This window comes from Aquarana catesbeiana, linkage group LG09 (genome assembly GCF_042186555.1).
Source record: "Aquarana catesbeiana isolate 2022-GZ linkage group LG09, ASM4218655v1, whole genome shotgun sequence".
Taxonomy (NCBI): Eukaryota; Metazoa; Chordata; class Amphibia; order Anura; family Ranidae; genus Aquarana; species Aquarana catesbeiana.
In genome coordinates this window covers 195,822,831-195,843,561 of record NC_133332.1, presented here as the reverse complement: position 1 = coordinate 195,843,561, position 20,731 = coordinate 195,822,831, and the positions used below count along the sequence as shown (strand labels likewise).

The 20,731-nt window shown below is 39.7% G+C and overlaps 1 protein-coding gene across 1 annotated transcript in view; it reads right to left on the bottom strand.

Annotated features, from left to right (window-relative positions):
- The window catches only part of SLC16A2 (solute carrier family 16 member 2), a 476,284-nt gene that overhangs the window by 64,801 nt on the left and 390,752 nt on the right, over positions 1 to 20,731 (bottom strand). The window contains exons 2-4 of the mRNA XM_073599494.1: positions 12,316 to 12,460; positions 9,845 to 10,304; positions 6,082 to 6,225 (exon numbers count right to left, since the gene is read on the bottom strand). Coding sequence (XP_073455595.1) covers positions 6,082 to 6,225; positions 9,845 to 10,304; positions 12,316 to 12,460 — 749 coding nt within the window. The remainder of the gene's footprint in view (positions 1 to 6,081; positions 6,226 to 9,844; positions 10,305 to 12,315; positions 12,461 to 20,731) is intronic.

The window sequence follows — 20,731 nt, the reverse complement described above, 5'->3', positions numbered from 1 at the left end:
TGTCTGTAGCCTCATTTTTTTGTGCCTCCCTGTTGAAAGAACAGAAAAAAATAGTTTCAAAAATAAATTAATGGCACCCCCCCCACAAAAGTTATGAAAGGAATGTTCATATCTGCTTTATATGTAACTTCATCTTTAAAAAAGAAATTCAGACAAAGATTAGAGAAAACATTAACTCAATTTTTCAAGACCTACTTGGAGAAAGCACATATACAGACAGTTAATTTACACATCTACATATTAGTTAGATACAAATATTGCTTACAGTTTTTTTTTCACGGTGCTTTAGATCAGACCATCACTTTCGGATTTGGTCCTTCGTTCGTTGCACGGAAAATGGTGATGACCTTCTCCAAAATGAGGTCCTTTTGGCTGTTGGGCCTTTCGTAGTTGCACAGCTTGCAGTAGTAGTCTGCTTCTCGAGGATGCGCACCATCTCACCCATGCTCATGGGGGTTGCTTTGTGCCTCCTATAAGCTCCACCACCGCCATACTTAGAATTCCCAGAATCCACCATGTTGTCACTCCCGAATGTTCCGCTGTGTATGTCGCATGCAGAAGAGAGATGGCCACGCCCCAGCGTTATGACGCACTGAGAGTTTCACGCATGCGCAGTGTATATAAAGCCATAACGTGACACACGAAAGGAGCCTTAAAACAAAGGTACAATTGTAAATTGGGGCATCGGTGGTTAGTGGCCTATACTGCTTAGATTGAGGCCTATACTGGGACCAGATTATGAGTTAAGCCTGACATTATGTTTTGTCTTGTGTTCTGTCTGCAGGCATCTGATAATTTATCATGGTGGATAAATTCACTACTCTTCAGGTGAAGAGTAGGGATTACTCTAATAAAATCAAGAGGAAGGCAGCGATGAAGAAACTTCTGGAATTGGTGAATCCTCTGCACCCCAGGGAAGACATGTGAAGAGCAAAATTGGGAACCTGAGGAGTACAATTAATAGGGAGCACAAAAAGGTCCAGGAATCACAGAGATTGGGAGCATCAACTGATGATATCTATGTCCCCAGGCTGTGGTACTACCACAGCCTGCGTTTTTTGTCCAACCAAACCCAACCCAGGCCATCACTCTCAACACTCCCTTCCACATCGGATGAGGCCACAGCTCCTGAGGTCCACCCTGGTCCTTTGACATAGGATGAAGATGTGGAGGAGCCCAGCTTGACCAGGTATAGCATTGTTGAACATATTTGTATCCAAAAATAGAATGATGATAACTAGATGTTATTGTTCAAAAATTTCAGCCTTAACAAAATGGTTTCTATATCAATAGACAGTAGTGGCCAAAAATGATTGGGGACAAGAATGAAAAAGGCTGGGGTCAACATGATAGTCTTTCTATTTCTCCACACTCAATTTGCAACAGTCATGAGCTCAAAATTGTGTGTGATTGATGAAAAAAAAACACTAATTATGTCCCATTTTCATACACAGGAAAGTGTCAGTCAGGAGGAGCCAGTGGCCAGCAGCCACACGGAGTCCCAGATCCCTCCCCTACACCCTCCTGCTAAAAGGGCCAGGAAGAGCAGGAGCCTGGACGAGGCCACAGCTGCCTTCCTCAGTCATGCAACAACTGCAACCAGTACAACCCCAAATGCAGCTGAGGCATTTGGCTGTCTGACAGCTAAAAAGTTACGAGATATGGATGAGGAGCAAAGAAGGATGTGCGAGAAACTAATCCTGCAGCTCCTTAACAAGGGGGACAAATTTCCTCCAAAACCCATTTCTCGGATTTGGATGCCCCACCTCCACAGCAGCAAGGCGGACAGTGGCAATTTCAGCCCCAAGACCCCCAACAAGCCTGCTGGGCTGGGGCTTTTCAGCCATACAATTGCTAATTTGCTTTTTTTTTGTTTTAAAGTATGATTTTAGTTGTTATACTTTATTTTTGTATGCAAAGAATGCACTTTTTGCTTAAGTTATTTAATTTTGATTTGGATGGCAGATAACATGTCTAATTTATTTTATTTTATTTTTTGAATAATGCACAAGAAAAAAAATGGCCTCAGCCGATGTGGAAGGGAGCGTTGACAGCGATGGCCTGGGTTCGGTCTGGTCTGTCAATAACCGCAGGCTGTGGTAATACCACAGCCTGGGGACATACCGGTCATCTGCTGCTGCTCTCAATCTCTCGGAGTCCAGGACATTCTTGTGCTCCTCATGTTCCCCATTTTGCTCTTCACATAACTGAGGTCTGCCCTGGGGTACAAAGGCTTCACCAGTTCCAACAGTTTCTCCGTCGCTGCCTTCCTCTTGATTTTTATAGAACCTTCTCGTGCTCCCTATTAAATTAAAAAAAAAATTCATTTGAAAAATACTTGGCTATGTGTTTTACTTAAAATGACAGTTTGGGAGTAGGCAGGTACATTTAAAAAATACAATGTGACATTAACAAGGGACGCCAACATAGTTGTATCTTTGATCTTAAAAACTATGGGATAATGGTGATGTGGTAACTTGACCCAAAAAAAATATATATTTTTGAGATCACTAGAAAAAAAAGTGCCTTTTTAAATATGTTTGACAGAACTCTGTAAGTATCACCAGCAAGGCAGCTTCATTATTATCCCATTATAAAGAAGAAGAGAATGTGCGCTGCATTTCGATATTTCATAATTTGCCGCGTCACGAATGTGAATTCTCAATTACGAACGCTAGTTTTACAAGACCGACCGCTTCCGGCTTGTCCTTGCTTCCGAGCATGCGTGTTTGTACTTTTGACTTTTGTCCGACGGACTTATGTACACATGCTCGGAAAATCCAACAGACTTTTGTCCATGGAAAATTTGAAAGCCTGCCATCCAACATTTGTCCATGGAAAATCTAACAATTGTCCGATGGAGAGTACAAACAGTCGGATTTTCCACCAACAGCCTGTCATCACACAATTCCCGTTGGAAAATCTGATCGTGTGTACGAAGCTTTAGGTCCAGTGCATTTTTTTTTAAGCATTTTGCCATGTTCCAGTGCAGTTCCAAACAGAAAAAAATTCAGCATGTTCTACTTTTGTTCACTGCACTGGAATGCACTGCACTGATGTGAACTAATTGGAATCCATTTTGATTACTGCTAATGCTTTTTGATGCAGATTAAAAAAGGAAGTAAAGTTTTCCTCTTTAATTGTACTTACAGGTAAGCCTATAGTAAGGCTTACCTGTAGGTGCTGTAAATATCTCCTAAAATTGCACTGTTTAGGAGATATTTACTATATGCACTGCCGCCGATGTCATTGGTGCATGCGGACCGAAGGATGGTCTGCTCGTGCCGTTTCTTCAGGTCTCTTGCTGTGATCGGTGGCAACCGTGTGCATGTGCGGGAGTGACGTCATCGCAGCTCCAGCCAATCACAGAGCCAGAGCCCGCGAACCCAGGAGTAACTCTGGGAAACAGTGCATACTAGCTCATAATGCCTTTGTCTTGCAGGGTTTTTTTTTTATTTTCTTTTGGAGGTTTACAACATGCACTGGACTGCATGTGGTGTAAAAAGACCCTCAAGCTTTAGTTTATTTTATGTTTATACAAACACATTTTCTTGCACTATTTCCTTGTATGTTGCACTATCCATGCTTCCTTCTATTTCCGCCATACATCCTGTTCCTGCTTTTTAAAAAAGCAGAATGTTCCTTTCTTAAAATCTGTGATTTCTAATGTGTGGTCAGGGTGAAATTTTTGACAGTATCACTGCGGACTCTTACAATCATATAGGAATAGGCATATTTTTAATAAACCTGCACTAGCCATCTCCACCCTTAAATGATAAGTTCACCTTCTGGAACATGTTACATGGGAAGGCCCATCAGAGCAATTAGAGCAATCAGTGTTGTCATGGCTATTTAAAGTGGTACTAAACCCACAACAGTAAAATCAGTCTGGATATTCCGTAAAGCATGCTCATTATACTCACTGTGGAACCTAAGGGGTTAATCATCCACATTGTGTAAAAAAACTGATGAGCTGTAAAGGCTTTTAAAGCATCACCTATGGAGATTTTCGGGTAACTATTCTGCGATAGGACAGGCGTAGGCAAGTTTTAGGATTTTACATGTTTGGTATCGATTTACTCAATGCAATTTCATATTTTATATTTCATATAAAATTGTATTATATTGTGTGTTTGCACTAAAGTTAATTTTTTTATATTTTTCCTTGAACATTTTTGTTTGATAAACAATTGCGCAAATATCATGCAACATAAAAAATTGCAACTATCGTCTTTTTATTTTACAGGGCCTCTGCTTTCAGAAAATGTATAATGTTCTGGGGGCTCAAGTAATTTTATGGCCAAAGATAAAGTTGTTTACATGTGTGCAAAAAATGAAAACCTGCACCAATGTCAAACTAGTTAACTATTCTTTTCAAACCATTTGTTACAGAAAGTTAATTAACACTTAAATAGTGGAAGCGCTGCTTAAAATACATTTCCCATATATTTATGCTATAAAACAAAATCACCAAACTAGCCATGGCAACCCAAATCATAGAACAAAGGGATAGTGTGTGAATTTATATTTTGAACAGAGATACAATTTTAAGTGCATTGCTTTTAATATTTGTCATGGTTCTTTGTGAATAACCTGTTTAAACCTGTGCGATTTCTCACATGACAAGATGAATCACATTGTCATCTATGGGGCCCATTCAAACCCAAGCAATGATCTTCCATAAATATGCTTTGTTTATACTGTATACTAGTATAGGCATTTACAGTAGATAAGCAAGGCATATTTATACATAAAGTGTATCTTGGTTTTTTATGAGACTTTAAAAGGAAGGCAGCTACATGCAATCAACAATGGTGACGCCATCTATGACGAAGCGCACAGGGCAGAGAAAGGACGCACATATGCTGGTCAGTCTGCCGGCATCTATGGATATTGCCGACTGACCATCACCTATAATATCCATAGATATTCATTCTGCATTCACTGCAGTTTATGTGAGTGTTCTACTGTGGTTTTAATAACGTAATTTGAAGCTTTTACAATATTGGGAGCACTTCCCCTTTGTATTCTTTGCCCATATATCAATCTGATCTACTAGGGGGAAAGAGCATTGTGAGCTGAACTGGTACACACCCGGTTCTGTTCTATCGGTTCGCTCGGGGCTCAAAACAGTGGTGTTTTTTTACAGCACAGTGGGTCTTTCCTGGCTGGGGTTCTTCCTGAATGTGCTTCATCCTAATCCATGGACACATATGATGTAACACCTGTATGACCACTCTAGCAAAGGGGGTCATATTTTTCCAGTTAAAGACTTTGTAATCACAGTGCACTTTATGGATAATTTATGTACTGTAATGTTGAGTCATTTAATTTACATTTCAGTAGTTCAGTTTGTACTGAGTGCACTTTGTCACTTTCTTGAGAATTTGTGGATTTTATAACTTTTTATGGATATTTGAAGTTAATGAATGTGGTTTTTGCACTTTATATATTGGCAATAAGCTAACAATTATTGATGTTCATCATTTGTCTTGTCATATGCACAACGGCACTTTTTTGCATTGTGCATTACATATACTCATGCGTTTACAATTATACTTGTGTTACGGTTTCAAATAAATTTTTGTGTTATTTATCAATTGTTAAACATTTCTGTTAGCACTTTGATGTATGTGCGTTTATGTGTATGCACATATTTTCACTTTTTTTTTTTCCCTGGGTAGTGCATGCGTTTTAATTTAGCCCATTTAGCGCCACGCTGTTAGCATATTAGTTCAGTATTAATTTGCACAGCTTACTAATCTGGTTCTGATATTCAAAGATCAGTAAAGCATTAGGCTTTATGCTTGCCATCTACAGAGTTAGATAGTAGATTTGAATAGGTTGATAAACTTAACTTAATCTACTGCATTTCTTTTGTGTATGTATGTATGTATCTGTACCCTCCAATGCAACATATTGAATTACAGCTTTCAGTTTTATGCCTACTCTAAAAGCTGGCCAAAGATGAGTAGTTTTAACATTAACAAACGTGCCAAAAAAAAAAAAAAAAAATCTCCCCATCCACACAAGCAAAGTGGATGGAGGAATCCCCCCTGCCAGGGACATTGTATGCAGTACCTGCAAGTAAATTTTCTTCAGCCCAGGAATGCAGTCCCCAATTTTGCCAGAAGCAAGGCGACCAACCCCAGATGTTGCTCCAATGCAAACAAATAGTATCCACGTTCCTTTGTGGTCTTTAAATCGGTCCTCCATAAATTTTATCTAAGATAAAAGAAAAAGAAATCAAAGGACTGAATAAATATTATGAACACATAAATGAAGCAATTTTAAAATTTGAAGTGTGTTTCTCCATGAAACCGCAAACATATGGGTATTTTGGATTAATATGGCAGATGAAGCCTGATTTCCAGGAGCTTCTCATGTGCAATGGGGGAGTCTGGTTCCTATTAGTAAAAACAGTGCTGTGCTGCTAACACATCATCAAACATATGTGGAAATAACATGAAATTGCATGTAAATAAAAAAGTGTAAATATAAAGAAAGCAATTAAAGAATATCCAAACAAGTCCAAAACCGTGTTCTGGTAAATTGTTCGATGTTAGTATTCTCAAGAATCTCTCAATCCATACAAAGTGCTTTACCCGTGGTTCACTAATATAATACACCAATACTTTCCACCACCATCAGAAATGCTCACTTATCTCAGCATTAGGCCTATATAAATATACACTTTATCCAATAGTTAAAAAGGACCCTCCTTCACTCCTTGACATCTGTACTGGAATACGATAAAAGCCGAGTGTCCCCTTTAAATTCAGATCAAAGTTGTGCCACTGGACTCTGATCCAAGACTCAAAAGAAGGGGAACCATGCCACAGTGCAGTTATTTTATTCATAGGCAATTTAAGAACTGAGTTTTTTATGACACAATACCTCGTCAAAGTTTATAATTCCTAAGAGTGATCAGTTTGGTCCTCCAAATTGTTTGATTGCATTGTGTATGTAGGTGGTGTGTTATTCATGCTCATAGGCATTTTTTTGTGAACGATACATGAAATTTTATGTAATTGTCTTGATTTTATTTAATTTTGTAATAAATACAAATTTTTTTACACGATTGTGTTATGCCTAAAAAGTCCATCATCCAAAAACTACAATTATCTCAATAATCCAGCATATAGAACAACTCACTTTCGGTTTTGGCTCCGGACCGGAAATTACATCACCTGACTTCTGTCCAATGCGTAGTGTCACCTGCTCATGTGACTTCCTCAGGGCTGCACTTTGGCATGGTTCCTCTTCTTTTGAGTCTTTGATTCCGCATTTGTGATCTGAATTTAAAGGGGACATGCAGCATTTCTCCTATTTTGGTACAGATGTCCAGGAACAATTGATCCTTTTTACTAACTGGATAAAGTGTATTTAGACCTGTATATTTATATAGATCTAATTATTATTTCCACATATGTTTGATGATGACGTGTTAGCAGTGCAGCACTGTTTTTACTAATTTGTATATATTGCTGTAAGGACACATTTTATGGTGTTTGCAGCTATTTATGTATTAAAAAAAAAAAAAATACGCTATTACTCATATTTTGGCGATAGTATTGAAGATACATTTTAATGTGGCAACACATTAGAGTTTTTTTTTTCCTTGGGTCTGGCTCCAATAGTCTGTCCAATTTTTATTCTAATGGGCAGCAGTTGTTCATATCAAAGAGTCAAGCAAAAAGGGTTGAAATCAACATATTACTGACAAAAGGGAGTGGGCTCATCTGGTGTACTAAAGAAAAGCCTGGGTGAAACTGCATATAGGCCATGCAATCTGTAAACAAGTTTCATTATTGGTTGGCATGTACCTCTAAAGAAACAATTACTTGTTATATTAGCCTTTTGCTAACAGTTCTTAAGAATCTTTTATCATGCAATATCATAATTACACACACACGAGGGGCGGGCGTTCAAGTCAAACCGGGACTTTTCATTTCACAGGTATAAAAAGGAATGCTAGCGTGACGGTACTACAAGCAGTAGTAAGTGGCAAGTGTGTCGATTACTGATAGGCGACGCACATGTCGCAGGCCAGGCCAGAGACTGGTAAATAAAGATGGCAGAGAACAGTGTTAGTGCGTGCATGGAACAGTATGTGGTGATGAAGTTTCTTGTGGACGAAGGCGTAAAACCCGTGGATATCTACAGAAGACTTCAAGCACAGTACAGTGATGAGATGCTCAGCTGCAGTAAGACATTTGAATGGTGTAAACGCTTCAAAGATGGCCATACGTCCATCAGTGATGATCCCGGCTGTGTTGGTTCTGAGCCCACAGCAGTCATTCCTGTGAACATTCAGGGTGTGGAGTACCTGATCCTGGATAATTGACGCATAACCTGTCGAGAAATTGCACCTAGACTAATCTTTCTGTGGGAACAGTGAACACAACCATTCACAAACATTTGCACTACCCCATGGTGTCACGGTCAACAGTGAATATTACTGTTGTGTTTTGAGTGATGTCCATACCCATCTGAGCAAAAAATAGCATGGCTTAATCACAAGGGGCGCCCTGTTTCTTCAGGACAACGCACAAGCTCATACTACGTGCATGCTGGGAGGTATTGTAACAGCCCGGTCCTCTCTCCGAGTGATTTTCACCTGTTTGGACCCCTAAGAGTGTTCCTCAGAGATCAGCATTTCAACACTAATGACAAAGTGAAGCAGGCTGTCCTAGGGTAGTTCAGGCATACTGACAAATCTTTTTATGTCGAAGCTTTCCAGGCATTAAACGCTGGGATAAGTGCATAAATGTAGCAAGGGAGTATGTTGAAAATTAAATGCAGTTTCCACTCCTTGAAATTTGTTATATTACATAAATCCAAAAGTCCCGGATTGACTTGAATGCCCCTTGTATACACACACAGCTTCTGTTGATGTTCCTAAGCTCAGATCATTGATTGCATCAGCCTGATGTTGTTGGGAGGGCTTCAGTAATCAGGATGGGAGAGGTCAGTGCCTGAATATTTATCTGCACAAGTTAATCACTTAGGACAGTGATGGCGAACCTTGGCACCCCAGATGTTTTGGAACTACATTTCCCATGATGCTCATGCACTCTGCAGTGTAGTTGAGCATCATGGGAAATGTAGTTCCAAAACATCTGGGGTGCCAAGGTTCGCCATCACTGACTTAGGAGTAAGGTGGGGGAGGCAATACATATTTCAAGCAACCTTCCAGAGTTTTATTTCCTCCTTAGTGTTCTACCCTTCATGGAGTTGAGTTTGAAAAGTTCCTGCACTGTTGAATTTATGCTACTCTGGATTCTGTTCAGAGTTAACTGTGCACATGGATTAAAAGTTGCACATTGATTATTGTGAAAGAAAAGTTAAGTACCTGTAGCTTCCAAGTTAGAAAGTGGAGCTGAACTGGCCATATGTGGGAAGCAACACTAGAACCTACCTGCTGACCTACAGACTTTAAATGCTGATCCACACATTAAACACTTAAACTACAAACCCAAGTAAAGTGACTGGCGGCCATCTGTGTTACCCTGACACATGCTAAAGATCCAGCTCAGAGAAGTGAATATGTTTGGAAACTTTAAGTAAGTGGACTAGAACTCAACTCAGAACTCAGTGTATCTACTACACTGCTTTACTGAATGCACTTGTAGAACTGTTGAATTTTACAAGTGATATTTTTGTTTATGACAAATCTTTTGCTATGAATTCTAATGACCATTGTCCTCACCATCCGCTAAATTTTTATTATTTGTGAGATTTAAACATGTACTACATGGTTCATAACTGGGGGATAATAATAATGTATATTTGATCCTGTTAACAGCACACATTCTGGTTTTACATTTTGGCAATGACCTACCAGATGGATATAAGGAACAAAATATCCCAAAACTGTTGTGGCAATACCACAAGCCCAAATTCTGTAAGTCTTCTTCTTGAATACTTGCATGCTGAAATATTTCCGTATTTGTGCGAGACACTGCTGGGCTTTATTCCTTCCAGCCACTTTCTCCTCCTCTTTGTTATAATCAATTGGTGGAGGTAAAAGTGGCTTGAATGTGAGAGAGAGGAATATTTGAACAAACATGAAAGCACTCAGCACTCGAAATGTGTATGCCAAGCCAATAGTATTTCCCATGGTCTCCAGCAAGAAAGGAAAGCACAATGTGAGCACACAGCCACCACCAGCCACAATGCCATTTGCAAGACCAAGTCGCTTCTTAAAGTAGTGACCGAGAATGACCAGAGATGGCTGAAATGCAAATGAAGATCCACATCCGAAGAGTATCCCATAAGTAAAATATCGAACGCCTAGGGACCTGTTAGTTAACAAAAAAAAAAAAAAAACACACCATGATTCTCTTTATATATAATCATGTTTATCATTATGATTATGAAACTCACAAGCAGCATTAACAACCTACAAAATTATATTGTGAAATAAATCCTACAGTTTTAGTTTTCTAACAGACATATTCATACTTAAATCAATCATTTTGTAAACAACATACATTGATACTTTTTTTTTTTTTTTTTAATACCTTTAAAGGAGAAGTCCAGCTAAAGCTCGTTTTGGCTGGGCTTCTCCTATGGATCACAGGAGTGCAATTAGTTTTGCACTCCTGTGACCCGTTTTAGGCAGAGAGTAAGGATGAGCTCAGGCGTGTTCGCAAACAGCACGTCAGAACCCGTCAGGAAGTCGGCACTGAGAAGAGCTAATCAGAAGCTGTGAGACATTTCCCGATCTCTGCAGCCATGCATCAGGACAATGTCTCACTGCTTGTGATTAGTGCTCCGCAGTGCCGACTTCCTGGCGGGCTCTGCATGTGCTGTTTGCGAACACGTCTGAGCTCATCATTAGCAGAGAGCAGACTGAAGTCCACTCTTGGCTGATGTCACAGGAATCAGTCCAGGCACTGTGTCATCGCGACAATAAAGTCTGGATCCGCCGGGTGCCTGGACTGACACCCATCTCAGCCTCTCAGCGAGCTGCTGAGTGGTTGAGATGGCCACTGCCAGCCCCTCCACAGCTTAGCACTCCAGTGAAAGCGGAGAGCTGCTGATTGACAGTCGGCAGCTCTCTGCTTGGGGAACTATAAGAACCGAGCCATCGGCGGTGATCAATCTCTCGGTTCTCAGTGTAGAGGCACTGGGGGACAGATGCAGCATCGGACCAATGCTACATCCACCTAGGTAAATATGGATATGGAAAAGACCCAAAACCTTTACTTCTCTTTTAAATAGCATAGCTATACTCTGGAGCATTTTAAGAGACACTGGCAAAATCAGTTGTAGACTCTTCTGGGGCAGAAAATAATATCCCATTTACAGCCACAAATTCTCAAAGGACAATTTTATGTGGAAACCAGGAACCTCAGCACCCAAAAGGAATGCCACAGAAACACAGGGGCAAATAAATTGTGTTCCTGGTGGAAATAGAGGCCTAAACCACAGCAAAGACACATGCGATGCAATGTTGGAAGGGCAAAAAAGCTTAGAAGCGCCTGAGAATGTTGCATAATAATGCTGAAACACGTAGGGCGGGTCTTCCAGTGCTGTCAAAGCCGCTCAGTGGAGCACAAGCTGTACTTCCTGGTTTATGTACACTATTTCATACATGTAAGTGCAATGTATTGTATATTTTTTTAAATAAATGAAAGGCGCTTTCAATATGAAAGTCTTTTCTACCTTTATATCAAGTGTCTATTAACCACGCTTGGCTATGCAAGTGATTGGAATGATGGTGTACGATAGCCTGGATAGCCCAGAAGATTGGATTTTGTGCATACCTGCCAGTGGAGATCACAGGCGCTGTTTTGACTCTTTTTCTAATACAAGGAGGCAATATTATCTGGTGAGTGTGGTTTTCATTAGGGAACCACCTACCAGGGTGGCGTGCAGGCATTGAGTTGGATCACAATACACCAATATTCTTTAAAGTTGCACTATTGTTACGGTACATGAAAATCAAGAGCACCACTACAGGCTTGAATTTATCATGACTATACAGTATGCATATAGAATTGGACTGGCATTGTATTGTATTTTACTGATTTTTTGTTTTGTTTGGGTGAATAGTGCTGTGCCCCTTTAGTGTCTGTTTGGGCTGTATAATATTACACTGACCACTACTGCCTAAAGCACTAAAGAGCCCTATACTTCATATATTCTTTTGTTTGTCTTTAATTTTGCACATTTTCCTGTAAATACCACTATGTACATCACAAGGACACTTCTTGTGGCAGAAATACATCACATTGTCCCCTTAAGATACAAAATGGCCTAGAGTGCAGAAAAACAAATATGAGATTCAGAATACAATAGACATACGTGGTAAATGAAGTGCATAACAATCCAATAAAAGCTATTGCAGCTCCTCCCGATGAGGTCTTCCTGCAGCCCAGCCTGTCGGTAAAGATGCTCACAACTGGAGAGCAGAAAAAGATCATCCCCATGGCCAGAGAACCAACCCAAGCTGTAACGAGAAACAGGTTTTTGTAAGTACCAATGCTCGCAACAAATACCAAAAGGCAATCAGATGTGCAGCCACAGACCAATGTTTCCATAAACACACAAACAAGTAATTGAATGTTTTCATGTCAAGATATTCTTCTCTTGGTACCGGGTTAAGGAATATACTGCCGGTGCTGGTTTAGCTCACTAAAAAAAATAAATAAAAATGATCAACATGATTGATCACAATTTACCTCTTAGATCAGTCAGGTATGAGTCACTTGTATATTAACAGCCCTCTCTTGTTGCAGATTGGTAATGGAGTAGATTTTCAGGATTTCTGAGTTCTAAACAGCTCTGTCCTTGCCAACTACATAGAAATTTTGCTTATATACCAGAGTTCTAATATTTGACTCTGCCGGACAAGTCCTACTATAAAACAAGTTGTGCTGTGCCAGAAACACAATCATGTAACTAGTGTAAGATCAGGACTTCTGTTATGTCAAATGTTTCAAGTGTCATAGATGTGCTAAAAGCATATATGCCAAGGCGAAAAAACTCTAGATTACATTTGATCCAGAACAAGAGGAATTGCTGTAAAACTTACGTCAGTGGACTGGAAACCACCAGAGTACTACAGGTCACACACGCCAGCTTTAACCAGAAAAAAAGTGCAAAATTTCCATTGTTTAGAGAGTACTGACAGGACGACAACAATCAAAGCGTTCCTCTAACTTGCATGTGTGACTGATAATTACACGTCTGTCTCTGTTTTCCATCAGAAGGCTCTTTAAACATGATGTCAGTTCTTGTGCCTCCGTCATGTTAAAATATTCTGAGAGATCAGTGGAAAGTGTGAGTTTTATAAACAATGCTAAAACTGCATTTATAAAAAAAAGACCCTGCAAACAAAAAAATGGACTTCATTATTTTATGCCAGGGGATATAGGAATTGTCTACCAATTCATTTTTCATCATTTTTCATCATTTTTCTTAACACAACCACTAATGGAGTCGCCCCTGTGAAGTCTAGGAAAGGTAAGCGGTTATTGGTGCTAGGGGACAAGAACCAAAAAGTGTTGCCATAAGGGGAAGATAAAATTACAAAACACATTTCTGTGTCAAAATGGTAAGCATGCTGGTAGTAGTAAGCTTAGGTACTGTTCAAAAATTAAATGAAAAAACATCTTTCCACTAGAATGACTGAATTATTATTATATTAAAAATGTTTTGAATAGTTGGAACCTTTACTAATCTCAAATAAGAACTAAAGACTTTTTTTTCATTTTTGGATAGAGTAAGGGAGGGTTATAAACCCCATCAGTCATTTTTTAGCCATTTGTCTCCTGTTGGTGAGATTTCCCTTCACATCATGTCCCCTAACAAAATAAGGAAGTGAGAGGGAAATCTCTCCAAAGGGAGGGAATCTCTGGCTGTGACCAGAACTAGTGTCTCCATTGGATGATTCCCACTCAGTTTTTGGATAGAGTGAGGAAGGATTGGAAGGAACCCGTAAAAGGCTTTTTTACGGCTAGTTGAGATTCCCCTCAATGTGATGGTGAAAACCATTTCACCGCGTAGGAAATAGGTTACAGTTAGAAAAAGACAGCAATAAATAAGCTCACGGGTTCTACTCTTAACAAACTATACTGTAATTATTTCTGCCTGTATTGCTATTGGAAATTTTCGCTCTCTTCTTGTTTGGTGAAAGCATCCTCACTGGTACAGTCAACATAAAACTGGGTGACAGTAAAAACCCATGTAAGCAAAACACTTTCCACAACCCTAGTCAAAGTAGTATCAGCTCCACATTCCAGTCTATTTAACATAAACAAGTAAAGGTCGGCCATTTACCTTACATGCCAAATTTCAGCAGCAGAAGCAATGTACCCTCTCGTGTTACCACAAACAAGTTAGCAACCAATACAGGATTTGTATTTTCTTAGAAAATAACCCTTTCTATTTTCATTTAACCCATATATTAGATTATTCCATAACACGTATGAATTTGTAACAAACACAGAAATCACTGGTATGCTAACTCACACAGTTTTCCCTGCATGTTCATAGACATTTTAGGAGAATATTTTCTGGGAGTATTACTTAGTTTTTAACAGCAGAAAGAAAAAAAATATCACAGATTATGTATTGTATCATATTGTTCACCAGTAACACATGAATCGATGCTGCTGAGGAAGTTGGCTTCCAGGCTGTAAATAGAAATAAAAATGACACTGCTATTCCATTACTCTTGTTATACCACCTCACAGGTTTGTGTTCTTAAAGTATAACCATATTCAGGAAAAATTGTCAGGTAAACCTATTATTATGAATAAATAGAATTGCAAACTTTAATGTGTATCTTAACCCAAGAAGAAAAAAGAAATCTAACGCAGCTTATGAGGCCTGGGATGTAATGGCTGCATTTTTGCCTTTTATTTTCACCTGGTGATCCTGCCAGTAACATTTCCTGTCCTTGGACAGAAAGTATGTGCCAAGACTATAGAACACCTTCTGCTTTCTAGAAAATAGGGTGACCTATTCTCCAGGTGACAGTGAAGAGTGGGAAGAATGCTAAGTGATAACAGTGCATCACAGGGCTTTTTCAGTCCAGAAGGTTTCTAGTATTTTTTTCTGCACTTCTCAAAGATATCTATAGATAGATCGATAGATAGATTGATAGAATGATAGATAGATAGATCGATAGATAGATATACAGTGGGGCAAAAAAGTATTTAGTCAGCCACCAATTGTGCAAGTTCTCCCACTTAAAAAGATGAGCGAGGCCTGTAATTGTCATCATACGTATACCTCAACTATGAGAGACAAAATGTGGAAACAAATCCAGACAATCACATTGTCTGATTTTTGAAAGAATTTATTTGTAAATTATGGTGGAAATAAGTATTTGGTCACCTACAAACAAGCAAGATTTCTGGCTCTCACAGACCTGTATCTTCTTCTTTAAGAGGCTCCTCTGTCCTCCATTACCTGTATTAATGGCACCTGTTTGAACTTGTTATCAGTATAAAAGACACCTGTCCACAACCTCAAACAGTCACACGTCAAACTCCACTATGGTGAAGACCAAAGAGCTGTCAAAGGACATCAGAAACAAAATTGTAGACCTGCACCAGGCTGGGAAGACTGAATCTGCAATAGGCAAGCAGCTTGGTATGAAGAAATCAACTGTGGGAGCAATAATTAGAAAATGGAAGACATACAAGACCACTGATAATCACCCTTGATCTGGGGCTCCACGCAAGATCTCACCCCGTGGAGTTAAAATGATCACAAGAACGGTGAGCAAAAATTCCAGAACCACAAGGGGGGACCTAGTGAATGACCTGCAGAGAGCTGGGACCAATGTAACAAAGGCTACCATCAGTAACACACTACGCCACCAGGGACTCAGATCCTGCAGTGCCAGACATGTCCCCCTGCTTAAGCCAGTACATGTCTGGGCCCATCTGAGGTTTGCTAGAGAGCATTTGGATGATCCAGAAGAGGATTGGGAGAATGTCATATGGTCAGATGAAACCAAAGTAGAACTGTTCAGTAGAAACACAACTCATCGTGCTTGGAGGATAGAGAATGCTGAGTTGCAACCAAAGAACACCATACCTACTGTAAAGCATGTGGCAACATCATGCTTCAGGGCTGTTTTTCTGCAAAGGGAACAGGACGACTGATCCGTGTACATGAAAGAATGAATGGGGCCATGTATCATGAGATTTTTAGTGCAAACCTCCTCCCATCAGCAAGGGCATTGAAGCTGAAACGTGGCTGGGTCTTTCAGCATGACAATGATCCCTAACACACCGCCCTGGCAACGAAGGAGTGGCTTCGTAAGAAGCATTTCAAGGTCCTGGAGTGGCCAGTCTCCAGATCTCAACCCCATAGAAAACCTTTGGAGGGAGTTGAAAGTCCGTGTTGCCCAGCGACAGCCCCAAAACATCACTGCTCTAGAGGAGATCTGCATGGAGGCATGGGCCAACATACCAGCAACAGTGTGTGACAACCTTGTGAAGACTTACAGAAAACATTTGACCTCTGTCATTGCCAACAAAGGATCTATAACAAAGTATTGAGATGAACTTTTGATATTGACAAAATACTCATTTTCCACCATAATTTGCAAATAAATTCTTTCCAAATCACTATGTGATTTTTTGGATTTGTTTCCACATTTTGTCTCTCATAGTTGAGGTATACCTATGATGACAATTACAGGCCTCTCTCATCTTTTTAAGTGGCAGAACTTGCACAATTGGTGGCTGACTAAATACTTAGATATCTCTCTACATATAGGTATATACATATATCTATAAAAAAATAAACACATATATACACACATACATACATACGTTCAACTGTTTACTTAGAAGACCAAAAGGGAGCAAAGACAATATTTTTAGGGTTTACAAGCAAAGCTTCTTTATTGATTTAACAAATACCAGGTGATACTGCCTGTCCACAGGCTTTCCTCCACAGGGTGACAATGCTTGTTCACCTGTATGTAGTTCCCCCGCAAGATTGTCACCCTGTGCAGCAGCAATATCCTTACCCAAGCTTATGGGTTGTACACATGATCCGAAAATCGGACGAAAAATACCGCTTTCGTTACGATCGTACGACAATCAGATCGTTAGTACAGGGCTTTCGAGAGCCGATTACGACAGTTCATCCAATATTATTAGTTCGAACAAGCACGAAAATTTTCCTCTTACGATAACAGATCGTACGATTTTCATTTAGTTAGTACAGTTGTTGTCCGAAAATACAATACAAATACACTACAACACATTACATCGCTCCCGATTTTTTTTTTCTGTTGTACAAGAGAGTTTTCGTGACTTTAGTAACCTATTCAATTTCTACTTGCGAATAGTAAGTGAAAAAAGTCGGATGATGTGTCATCCGATTTTCGGAACATGTGCATTAGGAACATCATCACTAGGCCTGAAACTAACGATTATTTTCATATTTGTTTTGATTAATCGATTAACCGGATAATAACCTTAAAAAAAAAGTTTGGTGTACAATTTAGTTAATATATAAAGTTTAAAAAAAGGCAATTTATTCTTAAATATCTCTATGTAGTGGTAAATATAAAAAAACAGCTGTATGGTTAAGGAGCAAAATCTCTAGTCCCATCTGAGAATAACAGACAGAAGAGATATACTGTATATACTATAAGAGGTTGAATCTGGTAAATATCATCAGACTTAGAGATCACATTTTTTATTTAAAGAAAAAAAAAATGAAAGAATGTTTTGGCAATTTTCAGATCGAACTGTAATATATTAAATGCTGGCCATACAAAAATAATGCCTTCCTTCAAAAAAATTTCATTTTAAGAACGTTCGTTCGATTTTCTAATTGTTAGTGGGATCAAATCGACGTTCTTTTCGACCACAGTGATGGGAAAATTTGAAGGAGAAGAATAGAAAACTTCTTGGTCAAAGGAATTTTCAGACAGTGCATGTGGTTTTTGTTCAGAAATTACATTCATTTTAAAACTGAATGTTAAAAGCAAGACAAATTTTCAAACAACATTCTTTCATTCAGCGATTTTTTCGTATGAATATTCTCGTCCAAAAATCGATACGTGTATGGCCAGCATAAGGCTTGGTTCACACATATGCAGTTTGCTTTTGATCTGTTTCTGCAGTGCTTTTTGCATTTTTTCATGCACGATTTTGCTGTTATTTGCATTTTGCTTTTTTTTTTTGGCCAATTTGTTGTTGGACAGATTAAAAAATGCAAATTGCTGCAAAAACGCACTACATGTTTTTCTGCAGCTTCTCCATTGAAGTCTACTGAACCAAAAAAAAAAGCACTGTTTTGCATTGAAAAAAGTCCTTGACCCTTTCCAAATATGCAGCAGCTGAAAAAAGCATAGATGTGAATGTGTCCCATGGGAAACCATGTTAAATTGACTGTAGTGCGTTTCTGCAAAAAGCACCAAAAAAATGCATACGCGTGAACCAGGCCTAATGCCACGTACACACAGTCGGACTTTTCAGCTACAAAAGTCCGACAGACTTTCGACGGACTTTGAACAGACTTTCTAACGACCGGACTTGCCTACACACGATCACACCAAAGTTCGATGGATTCATACGTGATGATGTACACCGGAATAAAATAAGGAAGTTGATAGCCAGTAGCCAATAGCTGCCCTAGCGTGGGTTTTTGTCCGTCGGACTAGCATACAGACGAGCGGATTTCTGGGTCCGGCGGAGTTACGACGTAAAGATTTGAAGCATGTTCCAAATCTAAAGTCCGTCAGATTTGCGACTGGAAAAGTCGCTGAAGGTCCGGTGAAGCCCAAGTCCGGTCGAAAAGTCCGACCGTGTGTACGCGGTATTAAGACATTTTGTAGCAGCAGCATGCTTTTTTTTGTATCACCTGTCATAATGGGGCAGATGATCACTACTATAAGGGGTTCATTTATACTCTGAAAGTAATATATATTACTTATATCATATATACAATAAAAAAATACTCCCAGAAGTAGGCTATATGGACATTATAACTAGGAGTCAGACATGAAGCTATATGAAGGAGGGAAAGGAGATAGAAATGTTTTATATTATATTAGTACTAAAAGCTAAGACTTTTTTTTTTCATGGATGTGATCATTTTAAATATAATGCACAATACTGGTAAACTTTACTTTAAATGTAATTGTAATGCCTTCTATTACCTCCAGTCTATCAGCTTCCACCTTCTCTGGGTTCAGATGCTGATCTTCCCTGCACACAGTCTTTTTTTTAAACAAACATGTTATAGGGCGTACACACGGTCGGACTTTGTTCGGACATTCCGACAACAAAATCCTAGGATTTTTTCCGATGGATGTTGGCTCAAACTTGTTTTGCCTACACACGGTCGCACAAAGTTGTCGGAATTTCCGATCGACAACCACGCGGTCACGTACACCACGTACGGCGAGACTAGAAAAGGTCGGTTCAGAACCAAGCGCGGCACCCTTTGGGCTCCTTTTGCTAATCTCGTGTTAGTAAAAGTTTGGTGAGAGACGATTCACGCTTTTTCAGACTCGTGGCTTTCAGATCGTTTTCTGCCGTTCAGTTTGTGCTTGTGGGTTTGTATCTGCTCTTCAGTGCGTGCAGTCAGTTCGTATCGGAATTTTCTGTGTGATCTTGCCTGCTCGTTGCTGTTTTTCAGGTCGCTCTTCACAGGCCTTGCTGTTCTTCAGTGCGTTCTGTTATGTCGTTCTGAGCAGCCGACCGTTTTCTAGCCATGTTTCGTATGCGTACTCCTCGTAGAGTTCGTGCTGTGCGGGGGCTTGGTGTTGGGGTCCTGACCTTGACACAAGTCCAGTCCATGAACAGGGTGAGGAGGAGTTCATGGACCAAGAATTGGTTGCTTCAGCGTGACCAGTTCTGTCATATGCCTTTGCTCCGTGAGATCCGTGAGAATAATCCTGATGATTTAAGGAACTTTCTCAGGATGACGGACCCCGTGTTTCACCGTTTGTTGGCTTCGCTGACCCCCTATATTAGCAGGCAGGATACCTGCATGAGGCAAGCCATCACTGCGGAGCAGAGGTTGGTCGCTACCTTGCGGTATTTGGCCACAGGGAGAAGCCTGCAGGACTTGAAGTTCTCGACAGGCATCTCCCCCCAGGCTCTGGGGATCATTATCCCAGAGACCCGTTCTGCCATCATCCAGGTCCTGCAGAAGGAGTATATGAAGGTAAGATTTTTTTCCTTTTATATCACATTTTATTGTATTGAATGTTTGCTAATATATTGTATTTCTTTCCTCATTCCCTAATTACCATGCTTGTAATATGCTGTGAATGTCCCCTTTGTTCTCATGCATGCTGGATTTTTATGTAATTATTATTTTATGTCCTTCATACATATTTGCCCTTCAATAACCTCTCCAGCATGGTGTCTCCTGCCCCTATATTCACCTCATGTAGTCACTTAACAATGTATTTTATCAGCTCTATAGTAGTGCTTTACCCCAAACACCCCCTAAAATGTTTGGAAATGTTATTTTTTATTTAAATTCAGGCAGAGTGCCAGAGGTTTTTTTTGTGGTGTCCCCAAATTTTTTGTAACCCTCCCTCCCCCAACTGCTAAGTCAGCTGATCCCAATTCTCTATCCTTAATCATCTATCTGCTGACTTTGCCAAACCCATACACACTATACCCATCTCTTTAGTGCTCAGATGTATGGATGAATTCCCCAAAGCATGTAGTGCAAGGGCCTGCCTGTATACTTTCCAATGGTACTGTTTAAAGTTTTTGTATCC